The sequence below is a fragment of the Erithacus rubecula genome (genome assembly GCF_903797595.1).
Source record: "Erithacus rubecula genome assembly, chromosome: 3".
NCBI lineage: Eukaryota > Metazoa > Chordata > Aves > Passeriformes > Muscicapidae > Erithacus > Erithacus rubecula.
Genome location: NC_136689.1, coordinates 52111842 through 52132104, shown reverse-complemented (window position 1 = coordinate 52132104; position 20263 = coordinate 52111842). Strand labels below are relative to the sequence as shown.

General features: G+C 39.2%; 1 protein-coding gene and 1 long non-coding RNA gene across 3 annotated transcripts in view; one reads left to right on the top strand and one right to left on the bottom strand.

Moving 5' to 3' along the window:
• Positions 1-3928: 3928 nt before the first annotated feature.
• INHBA (inhibin subunit beta A) lies at positions 3929-19067 on the bottom strand. Of its 2 annotated transcripts, XM_079301959.1 has the most exons (3): positions 18981-19067; positions 15812-16333; positions 3929-4846 (listed from the first exon to the last, which is right to left on the bottom strand). In XM_079301959.1, the coding sequence occupies exons 2-3, from the start codon at positions 16197-16199 to the stop codon at positions 3960-3962; spliced, it is 1275 nt and encodes a 424-aa protein (XP_079158085.1). In that variant the 5' UTR covers positions 16200-16333; positions 18981-19067; the 3' UTR covers positions 3929-3959. The 2 variants fall into 2 exon arrangements, with proteins under 2 accessions (XP_079158085.1, XP_079158084.1); XM_079301958.1 differs by lacking the exon at positions 18981-19067 and having other exon boundaries at positions 15812-16619.
• Positions 14067-20263, top strand: part of LOC306800135 — an 81192-nt gene continuing 74995 nt past the window's right edge. The window contains exon 1 of the long non-coding RNA XR_013773764.1: positions 14067-14275. This is a non-coding gene — a long non-coding RNA (uncharacterized lncRNA). The remainder of the gene's footprint in view (positions 14276-20263) is intronic.

Below are 20263 nucleotides of genomic sequence, written 5' to 3'. Positions count from 1 at the left end.
TTTAATTACATCAAATTATCAGGGATGGGCTATTTAGCTGGAATCATTCAGTCTTGATTAACATCCTAATTTCTTATTTTACTTTATCATACAGTTTTTCATTTCCCCCTACTTTAAATAACTCTGACCACAAATCAAAACCCCATGACTGATTCTAGAGGTTGGAGGGAGAAATCTTTAAAATTTGTTACCAGTATACACACACAATTGAAAGCTAAAAAGTAGGGCTTGGGAACAGTAACTTCTTGATTTGAAAACTTTCTCCTGTTTTTGCTGTAGCTATTATGAAACCTGCTCACAATATCTAAAATCCTATTTTCTTTCCTCAGTTGGAAGTTGTCTCAGGGTAGTTTCATGTTTTTCAGACCAGTTCCTGGCCTGAAATCTGCTATCAAATTCAGAATCAGAATTATTTTTTAAAGGCTCTTTCTCCTTTAGCCAGAAAAACCATGAGTCTAAACTTACTTTGCTAGCAGCCAATGGGAGTTTTGCCATTGTCATCTAGGGGAAGGTTCTGGGATTTCAGGTCCCCAGTACTCTCTAACAAATCACTGTTGAGAATAATTTTTATCAATGTGAGCCATCTGACCTGTCTCTCTTACCACTGTGTTCAGAGATCCACCATGATGCAAACAGTCTAACTCAAATAATTGGATTAAATAGTGTTGGCTGTGGTGCCATTTATTCAGAACCCTTTCTCTCCCTTGACAATGCCCACAGCAAAAGGAACCTGTGATTCTCCCTGGCACAACTTTACACATGTTAGTTTTACTGATCTGGTAAGGAGACCAGTTGAAATCAAAGGGCCTGTTGACATGAGTAACTATTCTGGGACATCTGATCATATAAATAAGGGTTCTGGGGCATCCAATTTTAAAGCCATGTACAAAGACCAGTGAACTAAATGATACTCTCCTCAACAACTCTTACAGACTGTGTCTCTGCTCCTGCTGCTCCAAAGGCTGGCTCTGCTTCTAGAAAAATCAACAGAAATTCTGCCACATGCTTCAAATAAGCAGGGCCAGGAACTTCTTTAAAGTTATAAAGATAAATTAGTTGTGCATCTTTTTTTTTTTTTTTCCTGGTAATTTTCCTACTAGCATTTGGTACCCTCCCTTTCCCCAGGAAGAAAACACAAAAACCCCAACAAACTTCTGCAAATAATTTAAATCAGAAAGCCTTGATATTTTACAGAACACTTTAGTGAAAAATTTAGTGTTTAACCAATTGTATTTTTTCAACTTTTTTTTTTTTTTTTGCAAATTGCAAACAAGTCTGTAAAAAATGCATTGTATAAAAAGTACATAAATGTAACCCATTAGCTGTACTATGCAATCTAAATATTGTGGAATAAATTAGATAGAAAACTTAGCTATATGCATGTATGTTGATATCTATCCAACAGAGGAAAGGGCTATTTTTTTTCTTTCTTTCTTTTTTCTTCTTTTTTTTTTTCCCTTTTCTTCTTTATCTCTATAGATACATACAAGTACGGACATGCGCCCATGCGCACATACAAATGCACACGCAAAGAACACACACGCACACATGCACACACAATCAGTTTTGGCTGACAAAAAATGAAGGCCCTGATTACACTGTTTAAACATGGTTCTCACCATGAAGGTGCTAACACACTATCCCTAGCCAGTGTGACTGGGTTATATTGTGCTATCTTTTCACTTTTTTTTTTTTTTTTTTTTTTTTTTTTTTTTTTTTTTTTTTTTCCTTTTTAACAAACTGTGCTCTCAACAAGACGGGGAGCCGTGTTAGTACTTCTTTCCAGAAGAGGCATTTAGAAGCCTGTCCCATCAGAAGGCCGCTAAAGGCCGCTAACTGGGGCTTGGTTCAGCAAACCTATGAGAGTCTGAAGCTTCAGGCTCAGGGTTATCAAATTCAGTGTAAACAGGGCCTAAAGGTTTCTCCCATTCCCTCTTATCATCTCCCCCTACCCAAACACAAATGTAAGTTTAACATTCTTTTAAATATGACAGCGAAAAATTTTTAAAAACAATGACTATCTACCTATGCCCTATGGGTTGGACCCTTCAGGTTAGGTGTTGACACTGGAAATTAGGTCTTACAGGTAACGCACAAACCCATTAAGAGTTGTCATGCTAGAGGGTGGTGGTTGAGAAAGCCAGTATTTCAGCAAGGACTGTATTCCAAACAGAAATCCAACCACAGTTGCCATTTTCTTTATACTTGCAGGAGCAATGGTGGACAGGGCCCAAGGCTGCTTGCAATTTTGCATCAACACTTTTTAAGTGTATACCAGCACTTTAGGTTTCTCTTGCACAAATACCATTTTGAACATGTAGCCTTCCACTTGGCAGTAAGAAACAAAAAGTCTTTTAACATACTGTGCTTTGCACACAAACATTCATTGTTTTAAGAACAGTAAAATAAAGCCAGAAGTGCTTATACCTTGTGTATACATACATATATACATACAGAAATATATACATATATATGTATATCTCTTGGACAAAGTTGTTTCCCTACAATGCACATTTGCTGTGCATCAGGGCCAAGTTTAGTCTTGCACATACAAAACAATACAATTATGCTCAGATGGACCTCGGATTCAAGCACCTTGGATCCAGATCCCGGGAATTGTCTGGATTTATTTCAAATGGCAATTTTCTGTTGAGGGCACTATTTGAATTTAACTGGTTAACAGATATTCTAGCCTGAATGTAATCAATCCACTGACTCTTAATTCAAACCCTAACTCATTACAGGTGAATGGCACCAACCACAAACAACTTTGCAGAGGCTTGCACGAATGTCTTTGGTGTATGTGTCTATTCATTTTAAGGTACAAAATAATAATAATTATTATAATAATAAAAATAGCTATTTTGTGTGCTGTAGCAGTTCTTGTATAGCTCACAATAAGTGCAGCTCTCAACCCCTCCCACACCCAACCACCCTCCCTTGCAAATATTTGTTAAATAAGGATTAGACAGGTCAGACACCATTGTAGTGCAAATAGTAAACGATTAAAAATTTTTTTTACAAAATATAGAAATGTTTGACTCCAGTAACTGGACAAACATGTTCCTTTCAAGTATCTCTCACTGAAGATTTTTTAAAACAAGTTGCTTCCATTTTTAAAAAAAGTCTCTCTGTTTTGTTTTTTTTCTTTCTCTCGCAGGTAAACAGTTTCAAACCGTCTAGGTTGCATAGTTCTAACATTGTAAGCACCTTTACAGAATGTAACTTTTATTCTTTCATTAACTTTTTGTTCTGTTTTTTTTCTTCATTTTTCTTTTTTTCCTTTTTTCTTTTTTTATTTTTGTAAATGTAGTGCAGAAGATGTAGGTGTACACACCTGCACACTATTGACCCTTGATCAATGTTAAGTATATGTGCATGTATTGTGTCTGTATATATAGAGACATGTATACATAGCCATATATATGCAAACACAAACACTACACACCTACTCAGTGGCTCTGTAAATGTGGGGGGAAAGTGCCAGTGACTGTAGTAATCGTACACATGGCTTTTCATTGACCTTTTGGACTTTGTCCAAATTTCTGCAGGTTAGGTGAGCTGCTACCATGGCTTGACCTGATGGGTAACTAAGGGAGGGAACAGAACTTCCTTCCCCTAGTAGTAACTAATGTTTAGTATACTATGTAACAAGATAAGAAGCATACTGAAAGGAAGGGGAAATCCCCAATCCATACCACCATTCGGACCTATCTTATTCAAGCCCAGCTTCATGACGTTTTCTTCCATTTTTATAGCTGAAGTCTTTTCTGATCCTCCTTAAGTCTTTTTTTTTTTTTTTTCTTCTTTTTATCTCTCTCCCTTTTCTTGCTTTCTTCTGTTTTTTGCTTATATTTCTGATTATTGTTTCACTCAAAAATGATTATACCATGTCTGGTCTTTCTTCTTCTTGGGCTTTTGATACATTTTCTTCACAAGGGTCTTGTACACACCAGCATCTACGAACAGCCACACTCCTCCACGATCATATTCTGTATGTCTTTCTTAATGATGTTCTGGCCATCATCATAGTAGAGCATGGACATAGGCCGGAGCTTGGTGGGCACACAACATGATTTGAGGTTGGCAAAGGGGCTATGGCCCCGCATGCGGTAGTGGTTGATGACAGTGGAGTGGAAAGATAATGATGAACCAGATGTGCCTGCTATATGGCTGGGACACTCTCCTTCACAGTAGTTGGCATGATAGCCTGTAGGAGCAATGATCCAGTCACTCCATCCTATGTCCTTGAAGCTGACAAAGAATTGCTTCTTGCAGCAGATATTGACTTTGCCATCACACTCCAGGCCTCGTCTCCGCCGCCTGTGCTGGCGATCCTCTGAGTGCCGGGCAAGCATCATCAAGAAGGGCCGATGTGATTGCTCCTTCTCCTCTTCTACTGTGAATTCTCCAGCTTCCTTTTCTTTCCCTTCCCCATCATCTTCCTTTTTCTTCTTCTTACCCAGTAGCACCAGGTTGGCTCCTGTCTCTTGACACAGGTCACAGGCAATCCGCACATCCAGAGAGCTCTTGCCTTGGTCCAGGAGTCTCTGGACACTGCTGGAGACGGGGAAGATGTGCCAAGTGCTCTTACGGGTGTCCACTGCCTTTTCTGAAATCAAAGTCTCACTCTTTTCACCTTTCAGTCCCCCATCCTCTGCATCCTCAGCTCCTTCATAATTGCCTTTTGGCTGCCGTTGCTGTTGAAACAGGCGAATGGTGACTTTTGTCCTGCTCCGGTTGGCCTTAGAGACCTTCAGGAAGAGCCATACTTCAGCATGCTCCACCACCGATAATTCACTGCCTTCCTTGGAAATCTCAAAGTGCAACATTTTCTTGGCTGTGCCTGATTTGGTAAATGGAAATAGATAGGAAGAACTTGTTAGTATGTCTGCTTGCATTTTGTTAAAGAGACTTCTGTTACTTTTTCCACAGGCACAAAGTGCCCTAGGTTTTCTACTTGGTTCTTTAAATTTTTATAGATCTTCTGTTCTAACATCCCTTCACCCCCTCCTCAGTTTGTATTTTGTGAAAATTCTCTTTCTAAAAAGTATATATTTGCCTGTTTTCCACCATATTTTAACCAGAGCATTTGTCATAGTAACAATATAGTCATTAATGTAAAGCATCTCATGGCAAATAAGCATCAGTGGCTGCCAAGGGCTCATTTGCTTAAGATGTCATTGTGATCACTGTAAGTTGAAAGATAAAAATGCTTTATGATGGCAGTCCATTTGAACTATATGCATAAAAATCTACACCTAATATCTGGTATGGGAATGAGGTCCAGTGCTGCCAATTCTCTAGATATAATTTGAAAATTATGTGGAAAAGAGGTTTACCCTTTCTCCCTCCATAAAAATACATCCTTCATTTGCATCTTCGAATGAATTGTAAATACCTATTGTTTCAAAAACAAACACATGCTAAAATATAAACCTCAGCTTTAAGAAGTTTGCAGAGTTATATTGTCAAGAATTGAAGAATTGCAGCAGGCAGACTTTTCATACTGTTAGATGTTCGCTGTAGATCCTGTTCCTAATTTAACACACTGTACTTGCTGTGATTATAGTAATGGTGAATACACTGAGAAATGAGCTAAAGAACTGTATAATTATGGGGATGGTTCTCTGGCATAATTGTATCAACTTGCTGAGATGTCATTATGATGATTGTGATGGTGAGGAGGTGTTTCTCGGATACAGAGCTCGTATCCCTGGCAGAAGTTGGAATGAATAATGAGGGCTGTTTAATGATTTGATCACTAGAGCATGAAGAAGTTAAGAGAGAATAAATTAGCTGGGGGGTGGTGGTGGTGATATTATTTTTTTCAGGAGAGGTACTTTTCTATTTTCTTGACAAAGAAAAAATCCCTGATGATGTCTTTTGTTCCTTCTCAGCATGGAGGCCAGGATGGACTGGGGATCACAGATTTGCAATGTACAGATATCTGACCTTAGTGAGAAACAAACAGTATTCATAATTATCAATTTGTCATTAATATTATTCTTGAGCTACCCATAGTTGTTTACCAAATTTTCTGTGCAGCAATTCTTCTTGTCGGTAACTCTAAAAACACCTTTGCACCCTAAAAACAAGTGGTGATTAAAACAGAAGTAGTTGGGCACACACAGGAAAAATTGCCCTCATTGTAGCAAGGCTCTTCTCCTTGCTTCCCACTGCAACTGAATTCACAAGTACGGGCTCCCTGACCATTCCCCTGTTCACCCTTTCTCCAGTGAGACAGGACTGGAGCAAAATCACAAGAGACATCTACCTTGTGTTCACTTGTAAATTCAAGAGCTGCTGATCTCTGAAGTTTGTAGGCAGGCTGTGCTGCCCCTTGAGCTACCTGTTGCTTTTCTTCTCTGTGAAGTACTATCACTGACACATTCAGCTTTCCCTCGTGGCATTCCCAGGTCAAAGAGAGAGACATTTCTGAATTACAGTGTCCAAAGGGCATAGTGTTTTGCTTTTGTTTTCCCTCTAAGTGAGAGTGTGAAATTGTAGACTTTAACTGTCACTGAAATATGGAAACACATGGTTTGTGTTAACTGCTTGGATGATGCCAGTCTCCAAAGTGAGTTACGTTAATTTCTCAGGGAGCTACATGAACCAGCAGGACTGTGCTTTAGAAGAGGAAGTAGCTCATAAAAAAGACAGAGCATGCTGACCAGTAGTGTGAGGCATGATGAGATTACTCTTTTTCTATTATTTTTTAATTGATTTATTCAATAATGACTGAATGGCTAATGCTGGTTTTCTTTTCCACTCTGGTAATCAAACTATGTCAAAGCTGCCAGCTGTATTGGAGCAGAGGTCAGGTGATAGACATCAGTCTCACTCCTGACTCATTTCAGAGCATGAGGAGTTGTACAATGATGTCCCCCCAGTCCAAAGGAAGTCTGGTCCAAAAGGCTGGTTGTATGGTACACAGGGAGGTTATAGAGTGTTCTCTATGAGAATGGATACTTCTAATGGCTGTGAGAACCAGCCAGGCTCTGGCTTTATTCCCTCTGATTCTCCCCTCTTGAGCAAGCTTCTAACTTTAGGTTATCCCTTTCCAGTCCTGAGGGGGGCCTGGACATCGAGGGAACCTGAAGGTAGGGGATGTGCCAAGGGTGAATTGTTGCCAACCAAGACCCTCCATTCAACCCATTCTGCTTGCTGCCTCTAACCAAGCAAACCTTGGTGGAAAAAAAGAGGTGGTTTAGATCAAGCTGCAGAAGGTCTTCTGGCACCAGCAACCTTTTCCCAGCTGCTCTCTTTCCCCAGAGCTTACAGACTTGTGTGTGGAATCAGCATGAATTGCTGGGAATTGTCATAATTATTTTGTATTCTTGACAAACCAAGCTGGGCACAGACAGTAGTTCTGGAAGTAGCAGGGATCCTGTGCATGAGCATATTGGCTGTGCTGGGTGCATAAGAAGATCAACTGTGCTGGACATGGACAAAAAACCTGCTCTGGTCATCTGCTCTGAGAAAGCAGGTAGGGTGTGCAGTCCTGGATCAACAGTGGAAAAAGCTGTATGACCCATCTAATCTGAAAAGCCAGGCAGTCCTGCACAACAGAATAACATAAACTGTTAAGTGCTAGTGCATGGTATTTCATATTCTGCTATTTCCATGCTAGTGGGAGTTGAAAATAGTTACCAAGTGACATATCTGCGAATATTCATATTACCTTTTGCAATGGCCAGAAGTAGAGTGATGCAAGCAGTTTTTTTGACAAATATTACATGAAAGAATCAGGACTTCAAGAGCCCTCTTAAATAGCTTTTCAAATGCTCCTCTATGTGTGGAACTAGAATTCTTCTACTAAAGAATACTAAAAATACTACTAAAAATATTTGAACAGTATGGTGGAAGTACATGAGTACTTGCTTTTTCTTTACCTGGAGGAAGTGAGCTTGAACAAGGTAGGCTAAGACATGTCCTTATACAGGGATGACAGCCTCCTTGTTAGCTACAATAACAGCCTCTCTGGATGTGGTTAACTACATTTTCAGCAACAAAGGGTGGATTAAGATGCTAAAGAAAAAAGATACAGGAAGCTTATCTGAGTCTAATATTTCTGAATGAAACAAAATCCTTAAACCTGCATAGCTAATAAAAGGTTTTATAGCAATTTAGAAACACTTTCCCTTTCATAGGTCTTTTTAGAAGGAGACTGGGAATGGTGCAAGGTTGAGGATAAAAAGCATGCTTTCACATTAGGAAAAACGAAGCTTTTCTGAATTCTCTCCACATTCACAACTAGTTTGTTACAATCACACAGCACAAATGGTATGAATCCTGCAGTTTTTAAGAGGTCACTGTTCTCAGACAAGCTCATTTTGAAATCAGTGTTTGGCCTGTGCTAAAACAAATTGAGACCCTAGAATCTGGCTTATTATGATTATGCATTCTCTTTATAACAGGATCTTTGTTTTCAAAAGATTCAGTGCTACAATAAAATAAATTCTTCAAGTGTTCTGAGACAAAAAAAAAAAAAAAAAAAAAAAAAAAAAAATCTATATTTAATTTTCTCCAGATATTTCTTAGGGATTTAGCAGTCTTTCTTTCTAGATCTGAATTAATGGTCAGGATCAAAGCTTAAGAAATATACACTGTTCATCAAACCTGAAGGTCAAAGGAAGATTCCTGAAATTTGGGGCTGGTATCACTTCCATAATTACATTTTGTTTACGCTTTTGTCTTGCCTTTACATTTGCCACAGCTGATTTGCGAGGGTCTTTTTCCATTTGTAATCATCCTGCTCCTCCTGCCTGACTGCTGAGGAAAGACCTACAGCCCAACAGTGATAATGCCTTCATCACTTCCATGTTCATATAAACAGCAATGTCAACAGCCTGGATTGTTATCATAGCAGAAGGCAGCTGAAAAAGGAGACAAGGGATTACTTTGGGCTCCTTTTGATTGCTTTTCCGCATTTCCCTTTCCCAAAACTTTGGAGAGGCCACCTCTCTGCTTTACTGCTGAGCAAAGTCCCTTCCCGAAGGAGGACTGTGATGCCAAAGGAGCAGTCCAGCAGGGCGAGTGACACCAGCAAATGATGTGAGAAGTGGTTAAAAATACAAGCTCTAAGAAGTAGTGCATATATGGTAAAAGGTTTAATGGAAGGAGTTACTGAATGGAAAGAAAGCGGCGCAGTATATATAGCATGGGAGTTTTCTCATATCTGTTTTTCTCTTCACTAGCGCTTGTGCACCTTTTTAGGAGAGAAGCCTGAACATGCAAGCAGAGGGGAGCCTGCACAGGTACCCTCCTCTCCACCTCTGGAAGGGCTGGTGAGGGCTCACACAGGACTCTGTGGTGAGCACCTGCTCCCAAGCAGCTCTTGGGTGACAGGCATGGCACAGGAGCCCGTGGAGAGATTGGCAGAACCCTTGATGGCCCAGGCACGGGAGGACTGGAGGGGTAGCCCTGCATGAGGTAGCTCATGCTGTGCTCCAGCAGGAATCTGCAGGTCCACTGTGCTCTTCCTCTGAGGCTCAGGATCCTTCCTACAGTATGGTTGGCTTTAACTGTGCAGCTGAAATTCTGCTATTTGCAATTTGCAGCAGGATTCAAGATCAAGCCCTGTTAGTTCAATATACTAGGTGGGGTCAAAGCTATACAATTGAGAGTATATTATTTTGTGTAAAATGTGAAGATACTTAATCTTTTAACTATATGCAGTTAAATCATTAAGGCTTTTTCTTTCATAATGATAGTGGTTATCCTTTGTGAAATTATAATGCGGCTTATTCTTAACTTCTCTTAATACACAGGATTTATTTTCCTTTGAAAAGTGTTCAGTGTGTAAGGTGCTGTCACTTTAAATTTCTATGCTTCACCGGTGCTTAATTTTGAAACGTTTTTACATTATACTCTAAGTGAACTGTTTTTCCATACAAAGCAAGCTTTTTTTTCCTTTTTTAGTTGCTAACTTTACTACTGCCTATGTTTAGATTTGGGGGAATTTGTACTGAGTGCCAATCTGTAATTACATTCAAAAGCATCCTTCCCTTCACTTCTCATTTCCGTTCCCCAGGAGACAGAAAAAAAATAGGTTACTAGAAAGGTTCCTCTAAAGAGAGTGAAGAGAAGAGCATGGTTATTGAGAGATAATTGCTCAAAATGTTTACTAATGAGTGACCACTGGAGTTAGATGAATTCTTTGCAGCATAGAATTTATTCACAGAATTTAGTGTTATCATCTGGTAATTATCCCCTAGACAGACATGATTACAAATGTCTTATTGCCACAGTTAGACAGTGGCCATTTCTGTGAATGCATTTCAGCCTATGGATCACTGGCAAACATTTTATTCTGATTATTCATTATCTGTTTTTTGTGACCCATCATCCAGGTTGCATACTTTCATTCCTGCTCCCTTACTGTTGCCTCTTACAGTGGGAAGAGAAATTATGGCACAAATAATACCTTACATTTATGCTCACCTACCATTAGATGCCAGAAAAAAAATAATTCTTGTTGTACAAAAAAAATAAACTGAAAAAGAAAATCAGGAAAAAGAACTATTCCCCTAGGGTTCGTGGGGGGAAAAAAAGCAGCAGCGACTTTATTTAAATACCTTTTCTTCAAAAGTTAACCCAAAGAGGCATTGACAAGGTCATTCAGAATGTGAAATAATTTAGTTCTGGTGAACCTTGACTCTCCTCTGCTATTTTGTTAGGAGGGAAGCACTTTACATCCACAGCTTTGAGTTCTTTCCAAACTGAAAGCCCTTCCCCCACATGCCTTTAAATATTTAGAAACAAAAAAGGTGTTTGTTTGGTTGAAGTTGTTCTTTTTTTTTTTTTTTTTTAACTTGATTTCTTCATTTATGTCTAAAATAGCTCAAGCAAAGTTTAGGATTATTTGCATCAGTAAAATATTCCAAGGTAAAAAAAAATCCCCAGTCTTCATATATTTTTTTTTGAGAGGGCACTTTTTTTTTTTTTGTGAATACTTATAATAATTTGCTGTAATTCTTAAAATTAAGTGGATCAGAGACTGCCTGTCTGTTTTCATTGAAATATTTAATTTCTGTGCACTGAGGCCCAAATCCCAAGCCCACTGAAATGAATAACAGAACTTCCAGTTGCTTCCAGTAAACTAAACTTCAATCCTAAATCAATGTTGCAAAGTTCTGTTGCATTAAATGAGATTGCCTTCTCATAGGCATATCTCTATATATAGATATAGATGTAAGAACTCCTCAGCATGATTCACTTATGTGCATGCAAGGTAGATATATCCTGCAGAGAGGAAAACACACGAATGCACATTCTTGTCTGCAGGAATGGTGTGGGTACAGGCACAGGTACACGAGCATGTCTGCCCTGGCATGCCTCTGTGTAAGGACATAGTTGTGCTTATACACACATACAGGCAAAGACATACTCAGATATTCCCTACCAGCACAAAGCTGTGGGCCTGGCTACACAGAGATACATGCAATACTTTCTGTCTCTGTATGTTTTTCTAAACTGGTTCCCACCTTCCTAGATTCCTCTCTGCTTTCTCAGATTGTTCTTTAAACCAACCAACCCCACCCCACCTCCCCCCATACCCCCCTGAATTCTCACATTTTAATACAATGAAACAGATCAATGCAGAATGGCTTTCCTCTTCTGGAAGTAACTTGCTCTCATTTGCTAAACTTGAAATCTTTGATTTGGTATGCCAAGGGGGGAAAAAAAAGGAAAAAACAACTAGGGAAAATAAGCTTGTTTTCTAAAAGCCAAGGAGACTGCATTAAAATAAAAAGATCTGAGCAGATCATCTCACATGATGATTCATGGTCACATTTCTCAGTATCGTGTAAAAAAATAATATTTATAATTTCTGATGTCTCTAGATTTCCAGCACTGCTAGCATCCATCAATTTATCTTTTACCCCTCTACCTATTTCCTTCCTGCATTATTTTCCTTGCAGCTTTTCACTGCAGCGAATCCCTGCCTTTTAATTAACTAGAAAAAAGAGACAAGCCCCACTCAGAGCAGCTGCAGATAAGCATAAAGATCTCTGGGATTCAGAATCCAATTAGGTAAAATAAGAGTTTGCAGGAAGGTTGCCTCTTGTGGAGCAAAAAGCCTTTGGAGTGTGCCCTCTCGTGGCCGTTCTTTATTCAGCATGAATACTTGTACCCTTAAATACAGTTATTTTCAAAATAAATTTGCTGAAATTATTCAAAATACATAAGCAACACATCCTTTGGTTCTTTTTTCCTCCTGAACTGCCAGCTTGGTTGTATAGGGTATGTATCTTCTGGGAAAACACGTGAATATATGCATACACCTATCCCTCTGCACATGAAAGTGGGCATTACATGATCAAGTCAGTTCACCATGAATTCTCTATGAAGTGGTACAAAACAGTAGCAGTGGTCTAAATAGCTGGCAGACTTCTCTATTCTTTTTCTCCTGGTGATAAACCTTTAGATTTCAGTATTTCCATCCAATAATTCCTATCACCTTCTCAGGGACTAATGTTAGCAACCCATTTCATTGGTAGTTTAGTTGCCAGTTGGCAAAATCCCAGATCTGCCTAATAAGCTGTCTGCTTAAAATAATGAACGAGTTAGTGGCCAATCATATTTATAAGTATTGAGTATCTCTGTTATCGAACCCATTTGATTAACTTGTCACAAAATTATATGACCCCTCTCCTCAAAAAACTATTTTTAAGACTTTGAAGTAGCACACAAAACTCTGGCACAGCTAACCTTACAGCAGAACTAATCGAGGTTAGTAATCTTACTTTGATATGCAAGTAGAAAGTAATTTTCATGTTTTATTTGTAACAGTGCCAAAGGACAGTAGGGTGCATTTGTAGCTTTTGCCCAATACTCACAGTCATTAGTTTTGCAGAGATCTGTGTGGATTTGTTAGCTGTGAAAACTACCTGCCAACTATTTTGGTGATTTCCTGGACATAACTACACCTGTGCTTCAGACAAGTTTACTGCATTTATTTCCCCTCTAATTGTCTGAAGTCTGTGCTTGTTTGAATTTTGGCCTGTTTTAGCAGTCTCAAGCCAGAGCTGCATGCACAGGGTGCTGCTTGTTCATTCACTCAATTTGTATGTTTGAGAATATGACTGATGAAAAATGGAAATATTTAATAAAAGCAAGTAGTAAATGTAGCATCTGAAAGGCATGGGGAAAGGCTGGTTTATGTCAAGCCATACCCATAGAAACAAGAAGCCTAAAGTCTTATTTTGCTTTTTATATGCATTTATTTGATGCAATATGAGATGTTTTCATTCATTTTCATTGATTTCTTATTGCCCTCTATCGAGGCTGAGTGAGTTTGATGTTAAAAGCAGGAAATGCATTAACCTGGCTGTGAGCGGAACACGATTATTCTCCTGCTTGGTGTTTAAACTTCTTCATGCTATTCCCAGTTCCCACAGAATGAAAAGTGGAGACTGTCCCTGTGGCTATATTCTGTTCCTTCCTTTTAAACTCATGCTTCCTATATGACATGCCTTTATATTTTTTGCCTCACTTTCCTTTACAGGAAAAACACTGGTTTAATATTTGACAGGCAAAACTGCCAGTGCACAGGATCTCAGGTAGAGAGAGTTACTTGAGTTGATGCAACATCAGCACCTGTAAAACCTGGTAGATCCTCTGATGTTAGCAAATCACCAGATACGAGTGGCTGTTGATGAAGAATATCCTTCAGCAGTCTGAAATTACTCCACAAAGTGGATTTATCATTTCCATTAGAAGCCCAAACCAGAGCTCGGTTTTTAGGTTGCTAATTGCCCCTCCCTTGTTCCAAATCAAAGAGGCATGGAAAGGTAGCAGGTGTGGAAAAAATGGACAAAGCAGCCCTCCTGCCTAGGCTTCCAGGATTGTCTTAGTGGGAAGGAAGAGAAGCGTGTCAGGGAGGACACAGTGATGCTCCTGCCCTGGAGCTCCACAGCACAGGTCCTGCCCCAGGGCTGTGCCGGCAGCAGCGGCCAGCGCCGTGTGGATCGGGCCGAGCGCCGCGTCCCGCTGGTTCCTGGCGGGATGGGTGGCAGGATGATTGGCCAGAGTGCGGGCAATGGCACGGCTCTTGCTGCTCACGTGACCCCAGGAGCCAATGGCTTCGGCAGCCGCCGCTCAGGGTATTGTACAGAGCAGGCATATATCAAATTCCAAATTCCTTTGTGTCAGAGCTCAGGAGAGACAATAATGTGTTTACAAATGATTGCGACGCACACAGTGAAGAGAAACCACTGTTCATGCCATATGTGTTCCACTGTGCTCGCAGCGAGCTGCTGAAAACCAGGTGGGGAATACGACTCATAGACAGCTTAGAGGTTTCCTTGCTTTTATAAATTCATTTCTAAACTAATGTTGAGCTACCCCTGCTTCTAATGACTTTGGCACTGACACCTTCTCTCTGCCCTTTGAAGAGGAGGGGATGGAAAGGCTGAAAAGCCTGAGCTCTCATGCTGAAAGAACTGTTAATGTGTATATTGACAAGGACTCCGAAGGCTAGGACTCCTTGTACAGTTGGAAATCAGACAGCCAGCAGGAATGTCTGCACTTAAAAGCATGCACACTTCTTGTGCATGGCTTCCCTGCAATCAGAACATCTGAGTCAACAGGTTTTCAGGACTGGAAACTCTGAGTGTTGTCTTAATTGTTTATACTGCTGCAGCAAACTTTTAAACAAAAATGCTTGGAGTTCCTTTGCATACTTTGCCTACCATATGCTGTACCAAACAAAACAATGACATTCTTTTAAAACAGTCTTGGCAACAGGAAAAATGCTTTGGCTAGACAGCATCATAAAAAGTTGATGTTAGTTAGATGATAGACTTATTACAAGTAACTGCTATTGATGCATGCATTAGCATACCCACGTACACTAACAGAAGTATGTGCAGATACATATACATTGAATTAAAACGGGTTCTGGTCCTATTCATGCAGGAACAAGAAAGAAAAGTACAACTTTAGAGCTGTTTCCTATGGGCAGTTTATGTGAGCCTTAAGACTTTGTTTACTAAATATATATATTCTGAGCTCTTGCTGCCCAGGAGTTAGGGGAAAAAGAACTGTGAAAGAGTTCAAAAATACACCCTACCAAGGTTGCATTTTTTGGCAGGAGTGTTTTAGGAGCAGAATCTTTTTTCCAGTATGCAGAAGTCTGCATTACAAATTGGATCAGCTACAGCAACTTGTGCAGTTCTATTGAAGTCATCTGACAGTCCCTGCAACTCTTTACTGCCGAAGATGCTGTGTTAAATTAAAAAAAAAAAAAAAAAAAAAAAAAAAAAAAGAGAGGAAAAAACCCACAAAACAGCCCTCTCACTTCTAAAACTTAAAGCTGCTTCATCTGATTTTATAACTTCCACTATAATTTTTACATGAAAGGGCTATTTCTGAAGTAGTTTACAGTTCACTTTCTGTCTTGATAAACTCCCCAAAAGGCTACAGCCTTTTTTTCCTCTCACCATAAACTCTGCAATCCAGCCTTTTACTGCATTCTGGATTTAAAGGCAGAGTTTGGAGGACCCTGCTGCAGCCTGACTTTATGTTCAAGATTGGTTAGAGAGCTTCCTCCCTGTGTGACTGACTGTGCTTAGCAAGTGTAATCTGTAGCCAAGACTAAGTCAGAAAAATCAAATTCCTTCAGAGTCCTACCCCCCCCCCATCCCATTCCTCCTTCTCCCTTCCCCCAAGTCTCATCCTACAACCTTTCAGAAAACATTATTGCTGAGGAGAAGAAAATAAGTTAATTGCACTTTTGGCACAAAGAATATTTTTCAGTTTGGGCACAAAAGATATTTTACAGTTTTGTTTTTCAAGCACTCACCTGATTCTGCAAAAGTGATGATTTCTGAGGTTTGCTCCACAACTTCATTCATTTCGGCTCTTCTTCCAACATCATCCTCTATTTCCACATAACCATCCTCTCCCACCTTTCCCACGTGGAGTTTTTTGATGGCATTTAAAAGTGCTGCCTTGGGCACTGGCTGGGTGATATTAGGTCTGTCCCTCAAGTGCAACATGTTCAGTATGTGCTTCTTTACTGCTTCCACCATCTCAGGCTGTGAGCTGGGCACATCCTTTGAGAGCGTGGCAAGGGCACATGATGGACAGTCAGTGACTGAACTGTGCCCCTCGGATCCTGGGGTTGGGGAACTCCTCACTATAATCCAGCAAAGCACCAACAGAAATCCTCTCTTCCAAAGCAAAGGCATCCTGGCAGCAAAAGTTGTTGTGATTCTCTTTTTAAAAGGCCCTGCTTTTCCTCCCCCTTCACGAACAGTTTTTTTGGGGGTTGGTTTAGTTTGTTTGTTTGTTTGTTTGTTTTTCCTTCTCTTCAGCAAATTCTCTGGAACAAGAACCAAAAGTTTTCTGTGAAGTTTTGTTTGCAGGTTCCCCCTCTGAATGCAATAAGTGCTGTAGATGTTTGTGGCTGTCAGGGAGAAGAGTTCTGACTCTGTCTCAGAGTAGGAGAGAGACACAGAGAGAGGGAGAGAGAGAGAGAGGACGGATTGGCCTAAAGTGAGTGAGTGAATGAGAGAGGGAGGGAGTTTTGTCTGTGAGTAAAGGCTATGATTAGGAAGGGGGAGGAACAGGCAGGCTGGCTTCCTTATGCTCATTGCTCCCCTAACACACACCTCTCTTCAAATATCACTACTCGTGGTTCCTTCCCTCCCCCCTTTCTAAAATACCTTCTCATTCCTGTAAATTTACTCTCCTTTTTTTCTTTTTTTTCTCTCTCTTTGACCCTCCCCCCCTCCCCAGCTGTCATTTCCCCCTTTTTTTCCCCTTTCTTTTTGTTTTGTTTTGTTTGTTTTATTCCTTCAACAGTATCACTAGCTTAACTAAACAGAGGAAACATGAATGAATTAAAAGAGTGAAATCTTTAATGAGCACCTTGCTCTTGGTTCTGCCTGGTAATTTTAGGGATAGCAAGGTATGTTAAATAACTTATGAATGAGATGGGAATGAGGGCAGGGGTTCTGAATATTTTGAACAGAACATTATTCTGCCTGGAGTAGAAGAAAAATTTTTTTTCTGCTCACTTCTAAATGCTGGGGGTTATCAGCACTGGCAAGAGGTCTGACAGGCACAAAATAGCACTGTTGTTTGGAGGGCTCTATAATACATGACACACTCCCCAGCTGCAATATGCTGTCAGCACTGAAAGCCTAAGCAGGAGTTCGTTCATATATGTGACATGCCATGGTAGTGCCATATAATATCCCTACTTCAAGGCTAGTCTGTGCCTGGAAGTTCTTGGGTAGATATATTTAGGTTTGGGGTTAATAAAGCAATGCCTGAAAAATGCTTTGAATGTGAAAAGTCTTACATATCATCTGGCCAAATCATACTTGCTTCTGACTCAGGCAAATCCCTCATCGATGCCAATAATAATTCTGTCTGAGTGAAGGCTGAGTAAGATCTTCTACATTTGGCCCATTGTTATTAGAAGGCACTTATTACTTCATTTATTTAAATCACAGAGAACAATCATACTGTTAGAATAAGACATTGGAAATTAAAAGAAATCTAAAGCACTACAAGAAGCGGGAGTTTCAACCAGTGTTGGTAGCCCCTTGTCAATGTATGCCTGGGAGGGCTTTGCTCTGCAGTGCAAAGGCATTCCGTGTGCCACGGCCATGGCTTCAGGTTGCCTTTACATTCTGTATCCTCTCTGTTCTGTTCTTTACTCAGCAAAGTTGAAGTTTTCAAACTCGCTTGCATTTGATTTGGTAATGGAAAAATGACAGATGTAACTATAACTATTCTTCCCTTTCAGGTATTGCCTTGTACAGATTCTTAGAGCAGCTGCTTCTTTTTTAGAGTTTACCCTCTTTTTTTCATTCCTTTCATTCTCGCTCTCACACACCTCTGTCTTCTCAGATGGGCTTACCTCCTACCCAGCAAATATTCCACTCCCAGTATATTACTGTCAACCATTGTATTTCACAGTGGAAAGGAGTAATTTATAAATAAAAGCATTGAAAGGTCTCTTATTTCCATGAGATGACTACAGGCACATGGGCTAAGAGACAGGCAAGGAATTATAGGTAGAGTAAATGAAACATACAGAAGTAATTGAACAATCAACCAAAGTCTTACAAATGTTATATATTGCTAGTCCTTTTCAATTAAGATCTTTTATAAGTCTTTTACTGTTATAAGGCATCCACAGTACCCCCTCATCTGTGTTTTACTGACCTCAGTTGCTATACTGTTATATACTGTTACACTTACAGGTCTGTCAGCATTATAAACCCTGCAGCCATTCTTATAAACACATCTTTGTAACACAAACCTCACTATAATACATCGAATTTTCTTGGATCTTGTGAACAGCCCAAAGTCTGTTGGAATTATATGAAGTCTGAAAGTCAGCTTGAAATAGAACTAAAAGTTTAATTGGATGAAAAAATAATTTCAGATGAAAATATGCATTCATGATTAGATGTACTAACAGATGACATAATTAAAGGAGTTAAATATAGTTCTAATATAGCACCTATCCTAACAGTGTCTGAGGAAAAGCAAGGGAGAGGCATAAATCAAAATAAAATACAGATAAGCATGTCTGGGTTCTTGCTGTGGGGTATGTGTTGCTTGCCATATTCTACAGGTACAGTTATCGCATACAATCTCTATTACATAGAGGCATAGCATATTTTACTTGCATGCCATGATGATGACAGATTTCATGCTAAAGCATAACTTTCTAAAAATCACTGTTTTCTAAAAGCGAGTCTTCCAATACTGCTGATACATGGTTTACTTGTACTTACATGTAAATATGTACTTACATATATGTACAAAAACGCATACAGAAATGTCTTTGAATACATACAGAAATGGTGGTTCAGGCTCTTTCTATAAATTACCTGAGCTGCAAAGTTCTACATATGTATTCATTCAATATAACCCTAGCAGTATGGAACAGCATGCACAGGAATTAAAAGTTTCAGTTTTAAAGGAAAAAAACTGAATGAAAGTTTTACCTCTCTAGTCCTGACTCTCAGAAGGAGACTGCTGTATTGTGCTTTAAGAACTGCTGAAGTTCCTCTTTGTGGTACTTATAATGTGAAGCTTTATACTTCTCGTGTGTACACTCACATATAATGCCTGTCAAAAGTGGGCTGGTTCCTGTGCTGGATTGGTTAATCGTGTTACATCAGCAATTGACTGTTTTTCCTGTATGAGACATGCTTCTGGTAATTATCTAATGGAAACTCCTAATTCTCTAGCATGACAAAATATCGTGGATCAACTCATAGAGGTGATTTTGTATCCATTTAAAGACTAGAACTTAAAATCAGACAAAGCAAACATTATGAGTCAGGAAGATACACTCTAACTTGTATTGCATAGCTAGATATAGATAATACTAGATGTAGATAACACTGTTCTAGTTCAAATACAGTATTTGCCAGATAGTTAATTACTACTTTGCAAATTGTTTTCTTCTTCTTACACACTTAAGGATATACCAGATAATCTTTCTGCAAATTTGGATTGTTTTCAAATTCAGGAAAATGCATTTGAGTAAGAATTCTTTTGCTTTGGATGATTTTTTTTTTTTAATTCAATCTCTGAATAAATATGTCCTTCTGTTTAAATTAGGGATCCCTTTAAAGCTCTTCAAAAAATGAATCATATTGCTCCTGTCCAAGTCTCCTGGCTCCTTGACGTGCAGATTGCATCACACTATTAAAAACTGTTTAGACATCTAAAAATAAATTACAATGAATGACAGGTCACATTTTTTGCAAGTATGGTATTAACACTTGTGGAATAAAATAAAAAGCAATTTTCATTTCAATTTACATTAATGAAAATCAGAAATAACTATGCCAATTAGGCAGTACAGAAGTGATACATAAAGGTCAAAAGTAAATCCAAAATCCATCTCCTTTCTTAAACACATATAATAACTGGCTTTATGTGGTACCGTTTATGACAAATGGCATGATCATGCAGTCTTTACTCATTCATAACACCCACTGATTACCAGAAAATCCCCATCCCTCAGATTTTTTTTTTTTTTTTTTTTTTGGCCTGAATCGTACTTATAATTATATTTTTATGTCCTGTTGGTAATGTAACTTTAATCTGTCTTGGAATATGGCTGATCTGGATCAAAGAAAGATTTCAAACTTTCAATTTACAGTGATACCAGGGAGTCCTTATAGCAGTGTTGATCCCAACTGGTGGGTGTGCTGTATTCACACATCAGCTTTGGTAGAATGAGAAAAAAATAATTTTCCCAATGGAAAAGTTAATG